General features: G+C 44.1%; 1 protein-coding gene across 1 annotated transcript in view; it reads left to right on the plus strand.

Annotated features, from left to right (window-relative positions):
* The window catches only part of TMEM237 (transmembrane protein 237), a gene marked incomplete at its 5' end in the record, with an annotated part of 58,494 nt that extends 40,807 nt beyond the window's left edge, over positions 1-17,687 (plus strand). Inside the window, 4 exons of the mRNA XM_075319702.1 lie at positions 7,832-7,905; positions 8,697-8,790; positions 15,466-15,587; positions 17,582-17,687. Coding sequence (XP_075175817.1) covers positions 7,832-7,905; positions 8,697-8,790; positions 15,466-15,587; positions 17,582-17,649 — 358 coding nt within the window. The remainder of the gene's footprint in view (positions 1-7,831; positions 7,906-8,696; positions 8,791-15,465; positions 15,588-17,581) is intronic.
* Positions 17,688-20,679: the final 2,992 nt, after the last annotated feature.

Consider the following 20,679-nt stretch of genomic DNA (forward strand, 5'->3'; position numbering starts at 1 on the left):
ATCAGATCGTACACACACACTCACCATATCCAGCAATACCGATTTCTTCTGGCCAGCAGAATCCTGAGACGCAGTGCGGTGGAACACAAGGACCTGCGGCTGCGGATGGAATACTTACAAGACCTGCGATGTATAACTTCCTCCCATCTTTCCCTGCAGTCGGAGGCATTCTGTATCGCCGGATATGGTGAGTGACTAGTGATTGTGTGTGTGTGCGCAATCTGATTGGCGATTGTGTATGAGTGTGTGTGTGTGTGCATGAGTGTGTATGTGCGATCTGATGTATGTGAGTGTGTCGGCCAGAAGCAGGGGAGCATGGCTTGCAGCATACCTGCTGAGAGGGCCCGCTGGAGATCACAAGAGGGACCTGGGAGCCACGCAGACGTCCAAGTCTGGTAAGTATGAGTTTCCTGGGAAGGGGGGGGTCTGCTTTTTTGGAGGGGTAAACTTACCCCCAACCATGTTTGTCCAAGAATAAGACCTACTCCAAAAATAAGCCCCAGCGCTTTTTTCAGAGCAAAAAAAAGTATAAGACAGTGTCTTATTTTTGGAAAAACATGGTATATATGTATATCTCATCATTTATTTATCTATGTCTCATCCATACACACAAGCACACACCAGCCTGTCTCCTCTTCAGCTTTAGATTTTTGCAATGAACTTTGGTCACATGATATGAGGTCACAAAGGTCCTCTCACAGTGTTATCAGCAGGATATAAACCCTGGGGACCATGTGAAATTTCCTAGTTTGCTATGCCAGTCCTGCATACCAGCCTGTCTCCTGTTCAGTTCTCTTAGACTCCTGCAATTAAAAAAACCTGTGATCATTTGACTGTGAAGTCAAAGGTCCTTAAATAATCTGAACCTCGGAACACAACTGTTGGGACCCCTAAGAGAGTGGGGCCTTGAGAAATTGTGAAGTTTGACTCCGCTTACCACGAACAATGACTATAACTAGGGCTTATTTTTGGAGTAGGGCTTAATTTCAGGCTTATTTCTTTGTCGCTCCATTGGGAGACCCAGACAATTGGGTGTATAGCTTCTGCCTCCGGAGGCCACACAAAGTATTACACTTTAAAAAGTGTAACCCTCCCCTCTGCCTATACACCCTCCCGTGCATCACGGGCTCCTCAGTTTTATGCTTTGTGTGGAAGGAGGCACACATCCACTCATGCTCCCATTTTAGTCAGCAGCAGCTGCTGATTTTATCGGTTGGAAGAAAAGAGGGCCCCCACAGGGCTCCCGGCATGCTCCCTTCTCACCCCACTAAGTCGGCGGTGCTGTTAAGGTTGAGGTACCCATTGCGGGTACAGAGGCTGGAGCCACATGCCGTTTTCCTTCACCATCCCTTAGAGGCTCTGGGAGAAGTGGGATCCTAACCGGTCATCCATTCACTGGGACCGGGCTCCCTCCGCAGCCCCTGAGGGAATCTGCCGGCAGGAGACTTTGTATCATCAGGGACAGGGCCCTGCATCTAAAGGTACTCTGTGTCCCCATGGGGACGGTGCATGGAGCGCTTGTCTCACAGACGCTGCAGCTGCTGCTGGTTTTGTGACGACCGGGACTTCCGCGCCGACCGCGCCTGTTTGTCGGCCGCGGTATTAAATTTAGTCCCCGGCTTCATGCGGCCTAGTACCATAACTCCCGCCCCCGGGCCTGCCAGTCAGGGGTAAGGGCGGGACGGTCGACCTGACGTCGGCAGTGAGGGCTGGAGCATACTTTAGGTTTCCTCCCCCCCCCTCACTGATCACTGTGGGGCACCAGATTCCCGCACTTTTCTAGTCGCCGCCCACGGCTCCCTCCTCCCCTGAGAGCTCCGGCAGCCATTTTTACAACACATTCTGCCGGTGGAGGATTTCAGGAACGAGCCCTGCAGCTCTGGGAGACCCAAGGCAGGGAATCTGGTGGACACACACCGCTTTGGGCGGTCGATAAGCCACACCGGTCACCCGGTGCTGGCCCCCCTAGGGTGCCGAAGTATATATATATATATATATATATATATATATATATTTGTATATATTTTCTCTGTTCGGCCGAGTTGTTTTGCTTTTGGCAATATACCCTCAGTGATCACTCTCCTAGGAGACAACAGCATGTCGTCCACAAGGAGCAAGGACGCTAAGGCAAAGGGTTATTTTGCAACCTGTACCTCTTGTGCGGCTATGTTACCTGCAGGTTCCACCTACCCTCACTGTGAGCAATGCTCGGTCCCGCCTGCTTCCCCTGTCCAGGTGGCAGGGACAGAGTTTGCAGTTTTTGCTGAGAAACTCTCTGAGTCGCTTTCACAATCCATGGCTCAGTCTATGGACAAATGGTCTGCTAAGCTACTAGAAGCCTTGCAGTCCAGATCGGTCCTTACACAGGCCCCGGGCACTGTTGGATCATCACCTCCAGGCCCCTCTCGGTCTGCGCCGCAGGTGCTCCCGGGGTGGCCCCTAGGTCTCACGTGGAGGACTCCGGCACGGACCACAGTCCCAGACCGGCTAAGCGGGCTCGCTGGGAATATTCCCCGACTTCCTCACGCTGCTCGGGGTCTCAGCTTGAGGACTCTCTGGAGGATGAGGCGGACGTCGCAGCTCAGGGCTCTGATCCTGACGTTGCTCTCAATCTTGATACACCTGAAGGGGACGCCATAGTAAATAACCTTATAGCGTCCATCAACCAGGTGCTAGATCTTTCTCCCCCAACTCCACCTATAGAGGAGTCGGCTTCGCAGCAGGAGAAACACCAGTTTAGGTTTCCCAAACGTACACGGAGTGCGTTTTTCGATCACTCTAACTTCAGAGATGCTGTCCAGAAGCACAGAGCATTTCCGGACAAGCGCTTTACTAAGCGCCTTAATGACACACGTTACCCCTTCCCCTCTGACGTAGTTAAGGGTTGGGCTCAATGTCCCAAGGTGGATCCTCCAGTCTCTAGCCTGGCGGCTAGATCTGTAGTATCAGTTGCAGATGGCTCATCGCTCAAGGATGCCACTGACAGGCAGATAGAGCTCCTGGTGAAATCCATCTATGAAGCCTCAGGCGCGTCTTTTGCCCCGGCCTTTGCAGCCGTGTGGGCACTCCAAGCTATCTCAGCTTGTCTGTCTGAGATTAATGCGGTCACACGTACCTCTGCTCCGCAAGTTGCGTCTTTGACTTCTCAGGCGTCGGCTTTTTCGTCCTACGCCATGAACGCCGTCCTGGACTCTGCTAGCCGTACAGCGGTAGCATCCGCTAATTCGGTGGCAGTCCGCAGGGCCATGTGGCTACGCGAATGGAAGGCAGACTCTGCTTCCAAGAAGTTCTTCACCGGTTTGCCGTTTTCTGGCGACCGATTGTTTGGCGAGCGATTGGATGAAATTATTAAGGAATCCAAGGGAAAGGACTCGTCCTTACCCCAGTCCAAACCGAAGAGACCTCAGCTACGGATGTCTCACGGTTACAGGATAGAGTTCAGCTCTCGTCCTCCGACTCGTTTCTTCAGAACATCTCCGCCCCCATCGGGCCGGCGCACTTTTTCAGGCTGTGGGCGTCCTGAAGTCAGAGGGAGTGGTGATTCCCGTTCCCCCTCAGGAACATGGTCACGGTTTCTACTCCAACTTGTTCATGGTGCCAAAGAAGGACGGATCATTCCGTCCCGTTCTGGACCTCAAACTGCTCAACAGGCATGTGAGCACCAGAAGGTTTCGGATGGAATCTCTCTGCTCGGTCATCGCTCCGATGTCACAAGGAGACTTCCTAGCATCAATCGACATCAAGGATGCTTATCTCCATGTGCCGATCGCACCCGAGCATCAACGCTTCCTGCGTTTCGCCATCGCGGACGAACACCTTCAGTTCGTGGCACTGCCTTTCGGCCTGGCGACAGCCCCACGGGTCTTCACCAAGGTCATGGCATCCGTTGTGGCGGCCCTACACTCTCAGGGCCACTCGGTGATCCCTTACTTAGACGATCTAGTCAGGGCACCCTCCCGGGTGGCGTGTCAACACAGCCTGACCGTCGCTCTGGAGACTCTCCAGCGGTTCGGGTGGATCATCAATTTCCCAAAGTCCAAGTTGACACCGACCCAATCACTGACTTACCTCGGGATGGAGTTTCCTACTCTCTCAGCGATAGTCAAGCTACCGCTGGACAAACAGCTTTCGCTGCAGACAGGGGCGCAATCTCTTCTTCGGGGCCAGTCACACCCCTTGAGGCGCCTCATGCACTTCCTGGGGAAGATGGTGGCAGCAATGGAGGCAGTCCCCTTCGCGCAGTTTCATCTGCGCCCACTCCAATGGGACATTCTCCGCAAATGGGACAGGAGGTCGACGTCCCTCGACAGGAACGTCTCTCTTTCCCTTGCAGCCAAAATCTCTCTTCAGTGGTGGCTTCTTCCCACTTCTCTGTCACAGGGAAAGTCCTTCCTGCCCCCATCCTGGGCTGTGGTCACGACGGACGCGAGTCTGTCAGGGTGGGGAGCGGTTTTTTCTCCACCACAGGGCTCAGGGAACCTGGACTCCGACAGAGTCCTCCCTTCAGATCAATGTTCTGGAGATAAGGGCAGTGTATCTAGCCCTAAAGGCGTTCCAACGGTGGCTGGAGGGCAGGCAGATCCGCATACAGTCGGACAACGCCACGGCGGTAGCGTACATCACCCACCAGGGCGGCACGCGCAGCCGTCAAGCCTTCCAGGAAGTCCGGCGGATTCTGCTGTGGGCGGAGGCCACAGCCTCCACCATCTCCGCAGTTCACATCCCGGGCGTAGAAAACTGGGAAGCAGACTTTCTCAGTCGTCAGGGCATGGATGCGGGGGAATGGTCTCTTCACCCAGACGTGTTTCGAGAGATCTGTCGCCGCTGGGGAACGCCGGACGTCGATCTCATGGCGTCACGGCACAACAACAAAGTCCCGGCATTCATGGCAAGGTCTCAAGATCACAGAGCTCTGGCGGCGGACGCATTAGTTCAGGATTGGTCGCAGTTTCGACTGCCTTATGTATTTCCCCCTCTGGCGATGCTGCTCAGAGTGCTGCGCAAAATCAGGTCCGACTGTCGTCGCGCCATTCTCGTCGCTCCAGATGGGCCGAGGCGGTCCTGGTACCCGGATCTGTGGCATCTCACGGTTGGTCAACCGTGGGCGCTCCCAGACCGCCCAGACTTGCTGTCACAAGGGCCGTTTTTCCATCTGAATTCTGTGGCCCTCAACCTGACTGTGTGGCCATTGAGTCCTGGCTCCTAGCGTCCTCAGGGTTATCTCAAGATGTCATTGCCACCATGAGACAGGCCAGGAAACCAACGTCCGCCAAGATCTATCACAGATCTTGGAGGATCTTCTTATCCTGGTGCTCTGATAATGGTTTTGCTCCCTGGCCTTTTGCCTTACCCACTTTTCTTTCATTCCTTCAATCCGGAATGGACAAGGGTTTGTCTCTCAGCTCTCTCAAGGGACAAGTATCGGCGCTATCCGTATTTTTTCAAGAGCGTCTAGCCAGGCTTCCGCAGGTCCGCAAGTTCCTGCAGGGAGTTTGCCACATAGTCCCACCTTACAAGCGTCCGCTGGAACCCTGGGACCTTAACAAGGTGCTAACGGCTCTTCAGAAACCACCTTTCGAGCCGCTGCGGGATATCTCTTTATCACGTCTTTAGCAGAAGGTGGCATTTCTAGTGGCAGTTGCATCGCTCCGTAGAGTGTCGGAGCTGGCAGCGCTGTCATGCAAAGCCCCCTTCCTGGTTTTTCACCAGGATAAGGTGGTTCTGCGTCCTGTTCCGGAATTTCTCCCTAAGGTGGTATCTCCTTTTCATCTCAATCAGGATATCTCCTTACCTTCATTTTGCCCTAACCCGGTTCACCAATGTGAAAAGGATTTGCACTCATTAGATCTGGTGAGAGCACTCCGGTTCTACGTGGCTCGCACGGCGCCCCTGCGTCGTTCTGATGCGCTCTTTGTCCTTGTCGCTGGCCAGCGTAAGGGTTCGCAGGCTTCCAAGTCAACCTTGGCTCGGTGGATCAAGGAACCGATTCTTGAAGCCTACCGTTCTTCTGGGCTTCCGCTTCCTTTGGGGCTGAAAGCCCATTCTACCAGAGCCGTGGGTGCGTCCTGGGCATTGCGGCACCGGGCTACGGCTCAGCAGGTGTGTCAGGCAGCTACCTGGTCTAGGCTGCACACTTTCACGAAACACTATCAGGTGCATACCTATGCTTCGGCAGACGCCAGTCTAGGTAGGCGAGTCCTTCAGGCGGCGGTTGCCCACCTGTAAGAGGGGGCCGTTTCGGCTCTTTTTATTGAGGTATTCTTTTACCCACCCAGGGACTGCTTTTGGACGTCCCAATTGTCTGGGTCTCCCAATGGAGTGACAAAGAAGAAGGGAATTTTGTTTACTTACCGTAAATTCCTTTTCTTCTAGCTCCTATTGGGAGACCCAGCACCCGCCCCTGTTCCCTTCGGGCTGTTTGTTCTTTTGTGTACACATGTTGTTCATGTTGAATCGTTTCTTTTGGTTCATGGTTTTCAGTTCTCCGAACATCCTTCGGATTGAATTTACCTTAGACCAATTTATAAGTTTCCTCCTTCCTGCTTTTGCACCAAAACTGAGGAGCCCGTGATGCACGGGAGGGTGTATAGGCAGAGGGGAGGGGTTACACTTTTTAAAGTGTAATACTTTGTGTGGCCTCCGGAGGCAGAAGCTATACACCCAATTGTCTGGGTCTCCCAATAGGAGCTAGAAGAAAAGGAATTTACGGTAAGTAAACAAAATTCCCTTCTTTAGGGGTATATCTTATTTTCATGGAATAGAAAGGGAAGGAGTAAAACCAAGAATGTAGATGGTGAATATTGCAATGTGAATACGCATCACTGCTATGAAAACATGAAAAAATGTGTTTGAAAAATACGAGTTACTTAGGCCGGTTTCACACATCTGGCTTTTTGCCGGTTTGCCGGATCCGGCGCTCTCCCATACAGTGACTACAGTACAGTGACAGCGCAACAAGCGCCGGTCACGTGCTGTCATGTGACCGGCGCATGTGACCCGGAAGTTACAGCGCTGTCACTGTACTGTATTGTCTGTACGGGAGAGCGCCGGATCCGGCAAACCGGCGAAAACCCGGATGTGTGAAACCGGCCTTAGCAAAATAAAGGTGGCCAAATTTACTTGTGTCTAGATACCAACGTCAAGGTGTAACTTTCATCTTGGTTCTACTCTAAATGCTATGCCTCTCTTGTCCAAACGGAACTATTATATGGGCTAGAATAAGAACCTGCAAAAGGAAAATTAAAAACACCTGAAATAACTGGGAGGAGTGCGCAGACAAAGGACATGACTCTATAATACAAACTATAAAAAATTGCTGACACCTCCTAATCTAATAGTGTGAACTGGTGCATACTGAACATGACATACAATATTCAAAAATAGCAATTGCACTCAAGTAAAGGGAAAAATAACCTTTTGCAGGTTCTATTCTAGCCCATATAATAGTTCAGTTTGGACAAGAGAGACATCGCATTTAGAGCAGGATCCAGATGATGGTTACACCTTGATGTGGTATCTGGGCATAAGTAAATTTGGCCACCTTTATTTGATAAGTAACTCATTTTTAAAAAATACATTTTCATGTTTTCTTAGCAGTAATGCATATTTATATTCCAATGTTCACCATCTACATTATTGTTTTTCGCCTTCCCTTTACTTGAGTGCAACTGCTATTTTTTTATATTGTATGCCATGTTCGGTATGCACCAGTTCACACTATGATATTAGGAAGTGCTGGCAATTTTTCCTAGTTTATTTTCAGGGAAACACAGTATTTTTATTCCACTGTTTTATCCACTACAAATACTTAAGTGGTTTCCCTTGTTTCCAGGATTGACCTGGCCAGTGTGTCAAATGCAGTCCGTGGTTTCGTTACATTGGACCCATCGGCTCTGGCCTCTTTCTGTAAGTAGAAACCTCTATAATAGTAGTAGTTTAATATGGTACATCCATAAGGAAACAACCACTATGAATCAACCTTCTCTCCTGAAGATATAATGCAGCCAAAGTGATCTCTCATAATTATAGCTTCCAACTTCCAAACTATATAAGTATGAATCATATTACCTTTCATCCTAGTGTTTTAGTGATTACAGACTGCAAACAGTGTAGTGTTACCCAGCAGTCATACTCCTTCTCTAGGTTCTTAAGAACTGGTGGCTATGAACTGTCTTTTCCACTAGTTTCCTATGTTGTCTCAGGGAGAGAGTGGAGAGTGCCAGTCTGGTATAAGGAGACTTATAGATCTTACAATGCTGCTCTATGAATTGAAACATTCAAATAACTACTTCAGAGAGAGGAAGAACAATAGAATTTGAGTGCCAGCTATTGGATGTAGCAATCCTAAAAGTCAATATCAACCTTTTAATGATGCCCCTGAGTCCCCCTATCATAGGCAGCTCACCCAGCTAATTCAGATCTCCTGCTTTGCACTGATGGAGGGGCAAACATCCCTAAACACGTGTCTGCATATCGTAAGTCATGTGGCAAGGCTTGTTGAAGAATCGCTATGGACATTTAGGATTGCTTCTCCCCAGGGTCTCTTCCTCTCTGAGAAGACAGTTTTCATATTTAGATAGTCTTGACACTAGTAATGAATAAATATCAGAATAATAGACCATTCATATGTGCAGCAAGTCGATATCATTTTGATTGCGCTTGTCATTTTGTCTAAAATTAAAATCTTCTATTTTCAGTGTATTTTGTGGCTGTGTTTCTTGCACTGAGTCAACAAATGACAAGTGACAGGATAAACTTCTACACACCTCCAACGCTGAATGGCAGCCTTTGGTAATACCTTACTTTCAATGATAATGCAAACTTTATACTTTTTGTTACTATCATGACTTCATGTCAAATGTGGGTATAAAAAAAATCAGATTTTTGTCATGTAAAAAAAATCCTACCAACCAGAATCATTCCACAACTTTTTACACCTTTAATATCTCTCATAATCTACAATTCAATTGAAAAATAAGCAATCTTTTTGGATAGAAAAATTCATAACTAAACTACTGTGGTTGCATAAATATGCACACCTTTTAAACTAATTTTTTGTTGAAGTTTCCTCTGAATTTATGACAGCATTCAGTTTTTTGGGGTAGGAGTCTATCTGCATGGCACATCTAGAACTGACAATCTTTGCCCACTCTTCCTTGCAGTCGTGCTCCAAATCTGTCAGATTACAAGGGAATCTCCTGTTTACATCGCCTTTTTCAGGTCACCCACAGATTTTCAATTAGATGCAGGTCCAGGTCCTGGCTAGGCCATTCTAAAATTTTGATCTTCTTCTGGCAAAGCCATTCTTTTGTTGATTTCTAGGTAAGTGTAGGGTCGTCATTATGCTGAAACGTGAAATTTCTCTACATTTTTGTAGCAGAGGTTTTAAGGTTTTATTGCAAAATTGACTATTATTTGGCACTGTTTATAATTCTCCCCACCTTGACTAAAGCACCAGTTGCAGCTGCCGAACAACAGCTTCAAAGGATAATGCTGCCTCCACCATGCTTCACTGTGGGTTTGGTTATTTTTGTTGATGCACTCCACATATCTTTTCGAATCATGACCAAAAATTGTAACCTCGGTCTCATCAAACACATTTTCCCGTATGTTTTTGGCAAACAAGAAGTAGGTTTTGACAAAACATAGGCTTGGATGTTTTTCTTTGTAAGAAAAGGCTTCTTTCTTGCCACTCTATGCCACAGACCAGACATATGAAGAATACGGGAGATTGTTGTCACATGCAGTACAGAACAGTACTTGCCAGAAATTCCTGTAGCCCCTTTTTTATTTTGCTGTAGTGCTCTGTGCAGCCTGTCAGACCAATTTAGTTCTTGTCTTTTCTTCAGTTTTTGAGGGATGCCCAATTCTAAATGTTACAATTGTGCCAAATGTTAAGCCCTTTCTTGATGACTGGCTTCACAATATTCCATGATGTATCTAATGCCTTGGAAATTTTTTTGGACCCGTCTTCTGACTGATAACTTTAAACCATGAGATCCCTTTGCTGTGTTGTAAGCTGTTTACAGACCATGGATGTGCTGTAAAATGCAACTAAGAAAATCCTACTAATCAGCTATACTTTTTATAGGGTTAATCAGGATCACTGTAAATGATGGTAGCTGTGTACTGACTGCTATGTAGCAGGAGTGTAAATGTGATTGGCTAATTCTGAACACATCTACATACGCAATTATAAGATGCTGTTCAGAGCTGCACAACCACATTTTTTTTTTTTTTTTTATTATTTTCACCCTCAAAATGATTTCAGTTTGTTAATGGATTTGAAGAGTCTTTGGGTGATAAAAAAAAAAAAGTTTAAAAAAAGTTCTGAAATGATTCTTTTTGGTATGATTTTTTTTACATGGACAAGCTCTAGCATTTCAACAGGGGTGTGGAGACTTTTTCTATTTACTATCCATCTTCAGATATCTGTTTTCAGTGTATGTCTTGAAAGGTGGTTTGTCTTAGCCAGTCTGGTCCTAACTTAGCATATATTTTTTTTTTGTCTTATTTTATTAGTATAAGATTGAAATTAAGAGAAATATATGTGGACTAATACTTGGGAGTAATCACATGGACAAAGACATGCAGAGATCCTTTGTGCAAAAAAAGTGTTTGGGTTCATTGGTTTACAACTGCTTTTATGATGTGTGCGGTGCTAGTTAAAGGGACTCAGGCCCCACAAAATGACTGTTCAAACCAAGTACAAACGTTCGGTGCATCATGGCGTGGCCAAACATTCAAGTGCACCTTCCCACCTGTTTGTTTTCCTCCATCTCCACCCTCATCTTCTTTTGATTGACAGCTCTGTCTTCATAGAGCCAGCGAAGGACATATACTGAACAAAAATATAATCACAACATTTTTGTTTTTGCTCCCATTTTTCCTGAGTTGAACTTAAAGGTCTAAGACTTCTTCTGTGTACACTAAAGTCCTTTTCTTTTTCTCTCCAATATTATTCAAAAATTTGTCTGAATCTGTGTTAGTGATCATTTTTCCTTTCCCGAGATATTCCATCCAGCTCACAGGTGTGACATATCAAGATGCTGATTATTGCACAGGTGTGCCTTAGGCTGGCCACAAGGCCACTCTAAAATGTGCAGTTTTATCACACAGCACAAAGCCACATATGTCGCAAGTCTTGAGGGAGTGAGCAATTGCCATGCTGACTACAGGAATGGCCACGAGCTGTTGCATGTGAATTGAATATTCATTTCTCTACTGTAAGTTGTCTCCAAAGTATTTCAGTGAATTGGGCCTCACAACCCTAGACCACGTGTAACCACACCAGCCCAGGACCTCAACATCCAGCATCTTCACCTCCAACATTGTCTGAGACCGGCCACCCGGCCAGTGGCTGCAACAAACAGTTTGCATAGCCAAGGAATTTCTGCACAGACCATTAGAAACCATCTCAGAAGCTCATCTGCTGCTCGTCATCCTCATCGGGGTCTCCATCTAACTGCAGCTAGTCGTTGTAACCGACTTGAGTGGGCTCAAATGCTCACATTCATTGTCTTGCACTTTGAGAGGTGTTCTCTTCATGAATGAATATGGGTTTTCACTGTACAGGGCAGAAGACAGACTTGCAAATGGTGGTCACAGTAGATATTGAATGGGTTCCAACCGGCCCACCCCTTGGAACTCCCAATTCTATAAAACTGCACATTTTTTAATGTCCTTTTATTATAGCAGGCCTAACCCACGCCTGTAGAATAATCAATATGTCACACCTGTGAGGGGGATGGGGCCTTTTAATAATCTACTGGTTTCATAACTTTAGGGTAAATACTGTATAAGACATGGGTCAATTGAGGTCAACCTATAACCTAACATGTTGATTAAGAGGAAGGCAAAAACCCCATGATGCAAAAGCTAACTGTCACTTACAAAGGGAAACGTTCCTTCCCGCCTTCACATATGGCAATCAGATTATTTCCCTGGATCAGTTTCTCATCATTAATAACTACTTCCCACAACCTATAATTTTCTGTTTTCACGAAAGGCATCAAGGCCCTCTTTGAACGTTTGCAGTGAATCAGCCATTACATCATCATGTGGTAGAGAGTTCAATAGTCTCACTGCTCTTACAGTAAAGAATCATTGCCTGTCATTATGATTCAACCCTCTTTCCTCTAGGCGTAGAGGATGGCTTCTTATAAGCCTAGGTGTAAAAAGATCATTAGAAAGATCTCTGTATTGTCTCTACATACATTTGTAAATTGCAATAAGATCGCCCGGGAAACGTTCATTTTCCCAAACTAATTAACCCCAAGTTTGATAATCGTGCAGTCCACCTTTTCCCGTAATTTCCTTGGTCGCAGTGATTAGAAGTCAGAGTGAGAAATTCTAATCTTTTAGAATCAATTTTATTTTTCTATATATTTTTTCTTAAATAGCATTGGGCTCCTATGTTTTCAGGGTCCCAAATGCAACGGGACAGGTTGCACATATGGTAGATCTACTCTTTGGAAACATTTGTTCATATTATGTGAAATAGCTTTCAGCCAAATGTTCCCTTTGCAAAAATTTTCAAAAATGTTTTCTGACTTGTGGGCAAATCCTAAAGCTATGAGGTACATGTGTAATGACAGACATGTGCGGATTGTCCAGTGGATATTCTGTAAATGTCTGATGGGTGCTGGGCCCAGATAGAGAACACACAGAACCCATTATCCATGCCTCCCGTCACCCGGGAAGAGGTGGCTGCCACTGTGATTTGGTGCTTTTAGAGTTCCCTTGGGGTGTGTTTTAAGAACAGACAAATGGAAAAAATGATCCATGGCATAATTTATGTAAATTGAAGTAGAGGCGCCCCTTTGATTATTATGAGGGCCATTTATTGTCCGTTTTTTTAGAATGGAAGCTTGTATTCAGCACTTGTAATTCTATTCTAAAAATGTAACTACTCACACAAGAAGAGACTGCTGTAACTGGAAAAGTGCTCAACTACACATGAGCCATGGTTTGGAAATGATTTTCAGGTATCTCTATACTTGGCTATATGGTGTAATCTTGGGAACAGACTAACAGAATGTCCAAGAACAGATGTAAATGGAGTTAGCATGTGCTACCATTTTTTTTTCTACAATGTAAACATTTTTTAGGTTGTCTCCTTTTAGTACTGGGGTATTCCCAGCTACAAAATCATATCCCCTTAAGTAGTAGGTGTAATAATAATATTAGCAAATACCACCAATTAGAAATGTATTGTAGTTCTCCTGATTAGCTATGTCGCTTATCTCATGTGCAGGGCATTACAGTAGCTTAAGTATCCTTGGTTACAACCACTAATACAGTGACAGTTAATTGCTAGTGGTCGTAGCCATGGCTAAGTGACATAGCTTATCAGGAGAACTATACTACATTTCTAATTAGAGGGATTTGATAATAATATTGGGGATCACATATAACTGTGTATAAGTACACCGAATGTGATAAAAAATCGTCTTGCACTCACACCAATGTTAACCTCTTAAAGACCGCAGGCAGTAATCTTACGTCCTAGTGGTCATAGTGTTAATCTCCCCAGCTGCCAGCGCACATCTCTGCTAATTTCTACAGCTGACATCGCGTTCTGTTCGTGCCTTTTAACCCCTTAAATGGCGATCACACTATAACTTTACTCACAAAGCCTCCACTGGAAGTCACATGACGTGATCACGTAGATCTGGTGGTTGTTATGGTAGCACAGTCATGTGATGACTTTTGTGCTCACATAACTTAAGGTCCTGTAAACAAACAGCCGAGTACTGGCTGTTACAAGAGATGATCATTTCTCCCGGTCTGAGTGATGCTGCTCTGATCGGGAGAAATGAATGAGCGATCAGACAGCTGATTATTATAGCCCCCTAGGGGGACTAGTAAATTAAAAAATAAAGTTTAAAATAAACAAATGCCAAAATTAAGTTTTTTGGTCGCCAAAAATTTTGCACAAAATGCATTAACAGACGATCAAAGCGTAGCATCTGCGTAAAAATGGTAAGGTTAAAAATGTCAGCTTGAGATGCAAAAAAATAAGCCATCAATGAGCCATAGATCCCGAAAAATGAGTGCTACGTACAGGTTGCGTAAAATGGCGCAAAACGTACGGTACTTTTTTCGGATAAACTTCTGATTTTTTTTTAACCCCTTAGATGAAAGTAATGCTATTCATGTTTGGTGTTTACGAACTCGCACCGACCTGAGACTTCCCAAAAACACATCAGTTTTACCATATAGTGAACATTGTGAATAAAATATCTCAAGAACAATCATGCAATCGCACTTTTTTTTTTTTTCCAATTTTTCCGCATTTGGAATTTGCCATTTTCCAGTATGCTATATAGTAAAACTCATGGTTTCATTTAAAAGTATAGCTCGTTCTGCAAAAAAACGAGCCCTCAGATGACCATATTGACTGAAAAATAAAAAAGTTATGTCTCTTGGAAGAAGAATGGTGAAAAAAGGGAAATCGGCCAGTTGTGAAGGGGTTAAACAGTAGGCTGTGTTGATATGAGTTTTCCTTCGCTATTTTTGGTCTGAAGAAAAAATTGCAGCATGCTGCATATGGTTGCGTAAAATGGCCGAAATTTACAAATGCAAGTCTATGGGTGCGAGGAAAAAAACAGATGGCACACAGACCAACCATATGCCAACCGTTTTTTATGGGTACAATACCATTCTGTAGCATAGAACATTGTAAATGATTGTAGCATAATAGTTGCGGAGTAAAAATGCAGTGCATATGCATTGTATACAGAGAAAAAAATGTAACACTCACATGACAGTGGAATACAAAATGGATCTCACTTATCCAACTTTTCCGGATGAAAATCGTACCTGTTTTTTGGGGTTTTTTTATACGCAGATGTGACTGAAGCCTTACACCTACCATATATTGGGATAGGATCTTGGAGATGGGAATACTCCTTTTATGTTTGATTATATGTACAGAAAAATAAAAAAAAAGCAAACGCGCTGAACACTCCTTCCCTGGGTCCATCGCTGAGTTTCCCCCTCTGCGCCCAGTGTCTCTGCAGTTTGTAGACATGACGTGAAATGACAAAGGGCAACCATAGTCACCGGCCATACTGTGCTTGTATTGACTGCAGCTGTGACATAACGCATGAACATGTCACTGCTCCAACCACGCGTTGTCAACCACTGTAAAGCTGACTATAGGAGTGAAAGGATTTCTCTGAGCACTATAAGCTGCTTATGTGGCCTGTTTTACAGCATCTTGTTTGGCATGAAGGCTGTTGCTTTCCAGATACGTCAGCAGTTTTCATGTCTGGTTGGCAGAAAAGTGTTAACACCACCTAAGGTGCAGGGGAAATGTTAGATCTCGTGTTTTATTTTGGATGGAGACTTATTTATAAGTGAATATAATCAATAGATAATTATAATTCAGCCAAAGTACAAATATAAATACTCTGGTTACAAATCAAGTAATGATTAACTGGTTTTCTTTTATGTTGTCAGGCAAGAAGATACAGAGAAACAGATCCTTCAGCCCTGGGTTATTGTCAACCTGGTTGTAACTGTGCTGGTTGGCCTTGCCTGGCTATTTTTATCATGCCGGCCTGACCTAGATCACAGTGAAGGTACGTAATAAAGACCAAAAGCCTAAAAAGTAATACATTGTATAAAATATGCATTATACTCCCTATATATCTGCATGAAAGGTGTTCTCTCAGTATGATCAACTGATATGCCATAAACTATATGGTCTAGAACATATATGGACACCCCTTCTGATTGCATTAAAGAAGCATTCCCATCAATATTATCTATTGATGCTGCTCTCCAATGTCTAGTGCTGTTTTTGAGTGACGTCACTGCAATTGCTATCCATCTCACTCTATGCCCTGTGTGAGATGGAAGTCTTTTTGTCAGTGTAAGTTTATGGAGCCTCGTTCTGACACTAGGAGCACAAACCACCAGGATTTTCCTATGTAAACTAAAGCCAGTGCTATACTGGCGCTATCAGGCTGATTCTATACATACCTTAAGTTGTCAGATTGGATGGATAGTTTTTGAAATACAGGCAAGTAAAGTTCCAAAAATGCAGTGCTTTTTAATTGGCAGCAGCTGCTGAATAGCTAATATGTGGGTCTAGTTTTTCTAACTATTCCCGCCCATCTGTCACGTGTTTGTAGATTCTAGACTGTATTTCTAACACGTGACAGATGGGCGGGAATAGTTAGCAAAACTTGACCCACATATTAGCTATTCGGCAGCTGCTGCCAATCAAAAAGCACTGCATTTCTGGAACTTTACTTGCCTGCATTTCAAACACTATACATCCAATCTGGCAACTAAAAGGTATATATAGAATATGTTTGTTCCCGATAAAATAAAAAGATTATGCTCCCCTCCTGTGCCGGGTTCACTTTCCACGCTTTTGGCTGTATAAGAAATCAACAGGAATTGAGAGCTACTCGCTTATATTTAAATGTCTGAAGGCGGTGGTGATTGGGCGTGGGGCTCGCTTGACATAACGACCTCTCGTGAGCCCCAAGAGAGTGAGTGCCTGCAGCACCGTCACAGTAGCGGAGGTGAATATAAGCTTTTTATTTTAACAGTGTTAACGTAGTGATTGAAAAGAGGTTGTCCAAATAGTGAACAATCCCTTTAATACACTTACACTACATTACATGCCTATATACACACATTTAATTAAAAAAATATATATATATAGATGGGAGTGCTAATTTTAAGGTGCATAAGGTCAAGCTGACGGCCAAGCAAGGACTATAGACAAATATTGATAGTAGTATTACTCAATTACTTTAAACTTGCACAGGTAATAACAGCTGAGCCACAAAGCAGTAGACAATAGGGTCCAGAGGCGTTGTGAATCCCTCTGTCCTATCTGGTGGTCTCATAGATGAATCTGAATTTGACATATATCTAGAAAATGAGACCTACTGGAATGCATAGTGCATACTAGAGCTGGGCAAATTGATTCTAAAACCCTGGTGCAGAGGACACATCAAGTGATCCATGGCTGTCGGATGGGAGCCCCGTGAACTGCCTCATTCCTGCCAGAATCCCTGGCACCTCTTTTGATTTGTAGGTCTGGTGAGCCATCACCGGTGTGGTCTGATGCAAATGTTGTCGTACTGAGCCTACTAATCAGAAGAGACGTTGAAGCAGTTTGCAGTGCTCCCGTCTGGTGGCCACTGGCTACCGATGTGTCCGCTGGACCAGGGTCCTGCAAATCGATTTGCTCATCTTTAGTGCCTAAGGTAAAATTTGATTGAAGGATACTGATATGGGATGTTTACCAGGGCTTTGGCTAGAAGTGTAGATTTGTAAATCTCCGTGATCTGTATATAGTAAAAAAAAAAAAGTTGCCTAAAGCAGAAACACAATATATCTTTCAGCAGTGAAAGATACGATATTACAACAGGCATTGAAGAAAAGTTTGTTGAAGGGTCAGTTGGACATAGATTGAGGGCTAACCTTATCGGACCTTTCTGGGCTCTCCTGAGGCTATGCCTTGCATATCCAACTTGGGAAAATCCTTTTTAAATTCCTGAATATGGAAATGTTTTCTCTTAATGTTTGATTCTTATGTCATTTCCTTTTTTAGAATCCATATTTATCCCAGAAGAAGAGGAGTACCCAGACATTGAGAAGGGGTTGCAAATTCAAGCATGAGTCGTGATCGGACACATAAATGATGCCTTTGTTTTTTATACTGCTTTGTACATATATTTTATACAATTTTATATCCTGTTTGTATTGTTTTATACTTTTTAGAAAAATAATGTTTTTTTTTAACTGTACATTCAGATTTGTGAAATTAATATTTTGGGAACAAATCCCTCTTTAGTATGTAAACATCTCATGGAAAGCAACATTGCACTGATTCTTATTTGCCAAAATATACATCATATTTTTTATTAGGACTCTTTAAACCCAACTTTTATACCAGAAAAGGTGGAAAAAGTGCTTCATGTATGATACTCAGTCTGAACACCATATTTTTCAAAGTACTTATACCAGAAAATTGGCAAATACATGTTTAAAGCACTACTCCAAAGATTTTTTTTATTTCACCGCTAGATTGGTATTATTAATGTTTGTTTCCCTGCCTATAGTAAAATGTTACCAGACAAAGTCTTCTTACTAGCATCATCCCGGCGCTGTTGTGGTCCCATTCTGCCATCTTGTAACTGCAGTTGCTGATTAACCGGAAGTCAGAGCTAATGGTCACAAGCTTGGTCTGTAAGTCTATGGGAGCCTTGTTGTTGCTCTCATAGACTTAAATTGAGATGTAACTGCCGGTCTGCCCAGTGAACACTGAAATGAGCCGATAGGTCAAAACTAGCAGAAGAAAACAAGAGCGGCACAGAGAACAAAATAAGATTCCAGCTGTTAAGTATTCTACCAGTGGCAGGGAACATGTATTAGTGGTGCTTTAAATCCTCTACACCAGACCTGAGCAAAATGAGGCCCATAGGCCACATCTGGACCTCTAGCTATTCCATTCTAGTTAGAGACAGTCGAAGGGCCACACCATGCTTGCGCTTGCTTGCCACTGCTCAATACCCCTGCTATCTACATCATTAGGATGCACATAGCGGTGAATACATTGGAGTACAGAGCTGTCAGTATGTGACACAGACAGCAGAAGCGATGACGTCACCATCGTGTCTGCTGTGCGGAGTGTCAGTGTGCTGGAGAGTGAGTATCTATATATAATGTGTTTGTGTATAGGGTGCTATATGAGGGGCTCATACTATACATAGAGGACTATGTGGGGGCTCATGCTCAATAGAGGAGCTATGAGGGGGAGCGGTGGTGGCTTATGCTGTATATATAGGTAGCTATGTGAGGGCTTATACTCTATATAGCGAGGTTATGTGGGGGCCCAGGCCGCTGTCAGAACATAAAAACACTTTATAATACTTACCTAACGGTCATGCGGTGGGTCATATGGGCATCTCCGGTGCAGACGCCGCCTCTTTCGGCCATCATCGTCCTTCTTCTGAAGCCTGTGTGCATGACTCGTCTACGTCATACACACTCGCCGATCCTGCGCAGGCGCACTACAATACTTTGATCTACTCTACTCAGAGCAGATCAAAGTGCGTCTGCTCAGGACTTGAATGCCGGCGAGTGTGGATGACGTCAGACGCGTCATGCACCGCAGTTAGAGAAGAAGGAGGCCGAAAGAGGCGGCACCGGAGAATGGAGACGCCCAGTAGGCCCACCGCACGACCGTTAGTTAAGTATTATAAAATGTTTTTATGTTCTCACAGTAGTCTGGGCTCTTATATACAGCATTCTAACATGCTGTATATAAGAGCCCGGTGGTGGTGGCCGCAGCTTATACGCCAAAAAAGTGGTGACAGGTTCCCTTTAAGTGATGTAATTACCATGTTAATAATATTGAGCAGAATAATTTCAGCCTATTTGTTTGGCCCTGTACAACAGTCACGGTCTCTCATGTGGCTCCTCATTAAAATTAATTACCCAACCCCTCTGCACGATTAAACTGTCTCCTTGAAGCTACCACTAGGTGGAGCTCTATGCAGAATAAATTTTTATAGCTTCTTTTTGAATTGACTGGAAGCTGTAAAAATATCTTTGCACTAAGTTCCCCCTAGTGTCAGCAGCAGAAAAATTCTAAGGCTCAATAATAGGAAGCGGAAGCAGAGCAGCGCCAGTATAGTGGGCAGATCAGTGTCAGTACCTGAAGTGTTTGGTAAGATAGGAGGTGGATTTTAGCTCCTCCATGATTACCTGTAAGTTAGAATAGCAGTGACCTAATGGATCAGTCCTGAAAAGCAATGAGCACCCAACACTGAAGAAAATAACCATTTGTTACAGGAAATAATTTATATTTAATTATAAGCTATGGCTTTTCTAAACGGATGTCCAGTTTACGGTAATTATATTTTTAGGTCTACTTGTTTTTAATCAATGACGCCAATTTACAGCACATTTACAACAATCTTTGGTTCACATTTAATTTCCCGAATGATCATGCATACAATAAAAACCTTCAATTTTCTATATATTCATTGCACTAAAATGTAAAATTTAACAGAAAATCATATTACAAACAGGGATATATTTTATAGATGGCTAAACGACACTTTCCTTTCAAAGGTTGTGTAAGGCACAAAAGAACTAGTGGTTTCATTTCAGACAAGAACACAGATTGGCTTTGGTATCACATTTGATTAATTTATCCAGTTGCAGAGTTGAATTATCACAGTCCTATTTTGCCACCTTGTGAAGATTAGGTCTTATAAGCTTAACCCCTTCAGCCCCCCGTACTATTTTTGCGCAGATGCTACATTTTGATCGCCTGTTATTGCATTTTGCGCAAAATTTGCGGCGACCAAAAAACGTAATTTTGGCGTTAGGAATTTTTTTGCCGCTACGCCATTTACTGATCAGATTAATTGATTTTATATTTTGATCGGGCATTTCTGAACGCGGCGATACCAAATATGTGTATATTTTTTATTTTTTTAACCCTTTAATTTTCAAAGGGGTGAAAGGGGGGTGATTTGAACTTTTATTTATTTTATTTTTTTAAAAACTTTTTTTTAACTTTTTTTTTATTTTACTAGTCCCCCTAGGGGGCTATAGCGATCAGCAATCCGATCGCTCTTATCTATCTGCTGATCACAGCTATACTGCTGTAAACAGCAGATAGTCACTTCCTGTTTC

The sequence above is a fragment of the Anomaloglossus baeobatrachus genome, chromosome 7 (genome assembly GCF_048569485.1).
Source record: "Anomaloglossus baeobatrachus isolate aAnoBae1 chromosome 7, aAnoBae1.hap1, whole genome shotgun sequence".
Lineage (NCBI taxonomy): Eukaryota > Metazoa > Chordata > Amphibia > Anura > Aromobatidae > Anomaloglossus > Anomaloglossus baeobatrachus.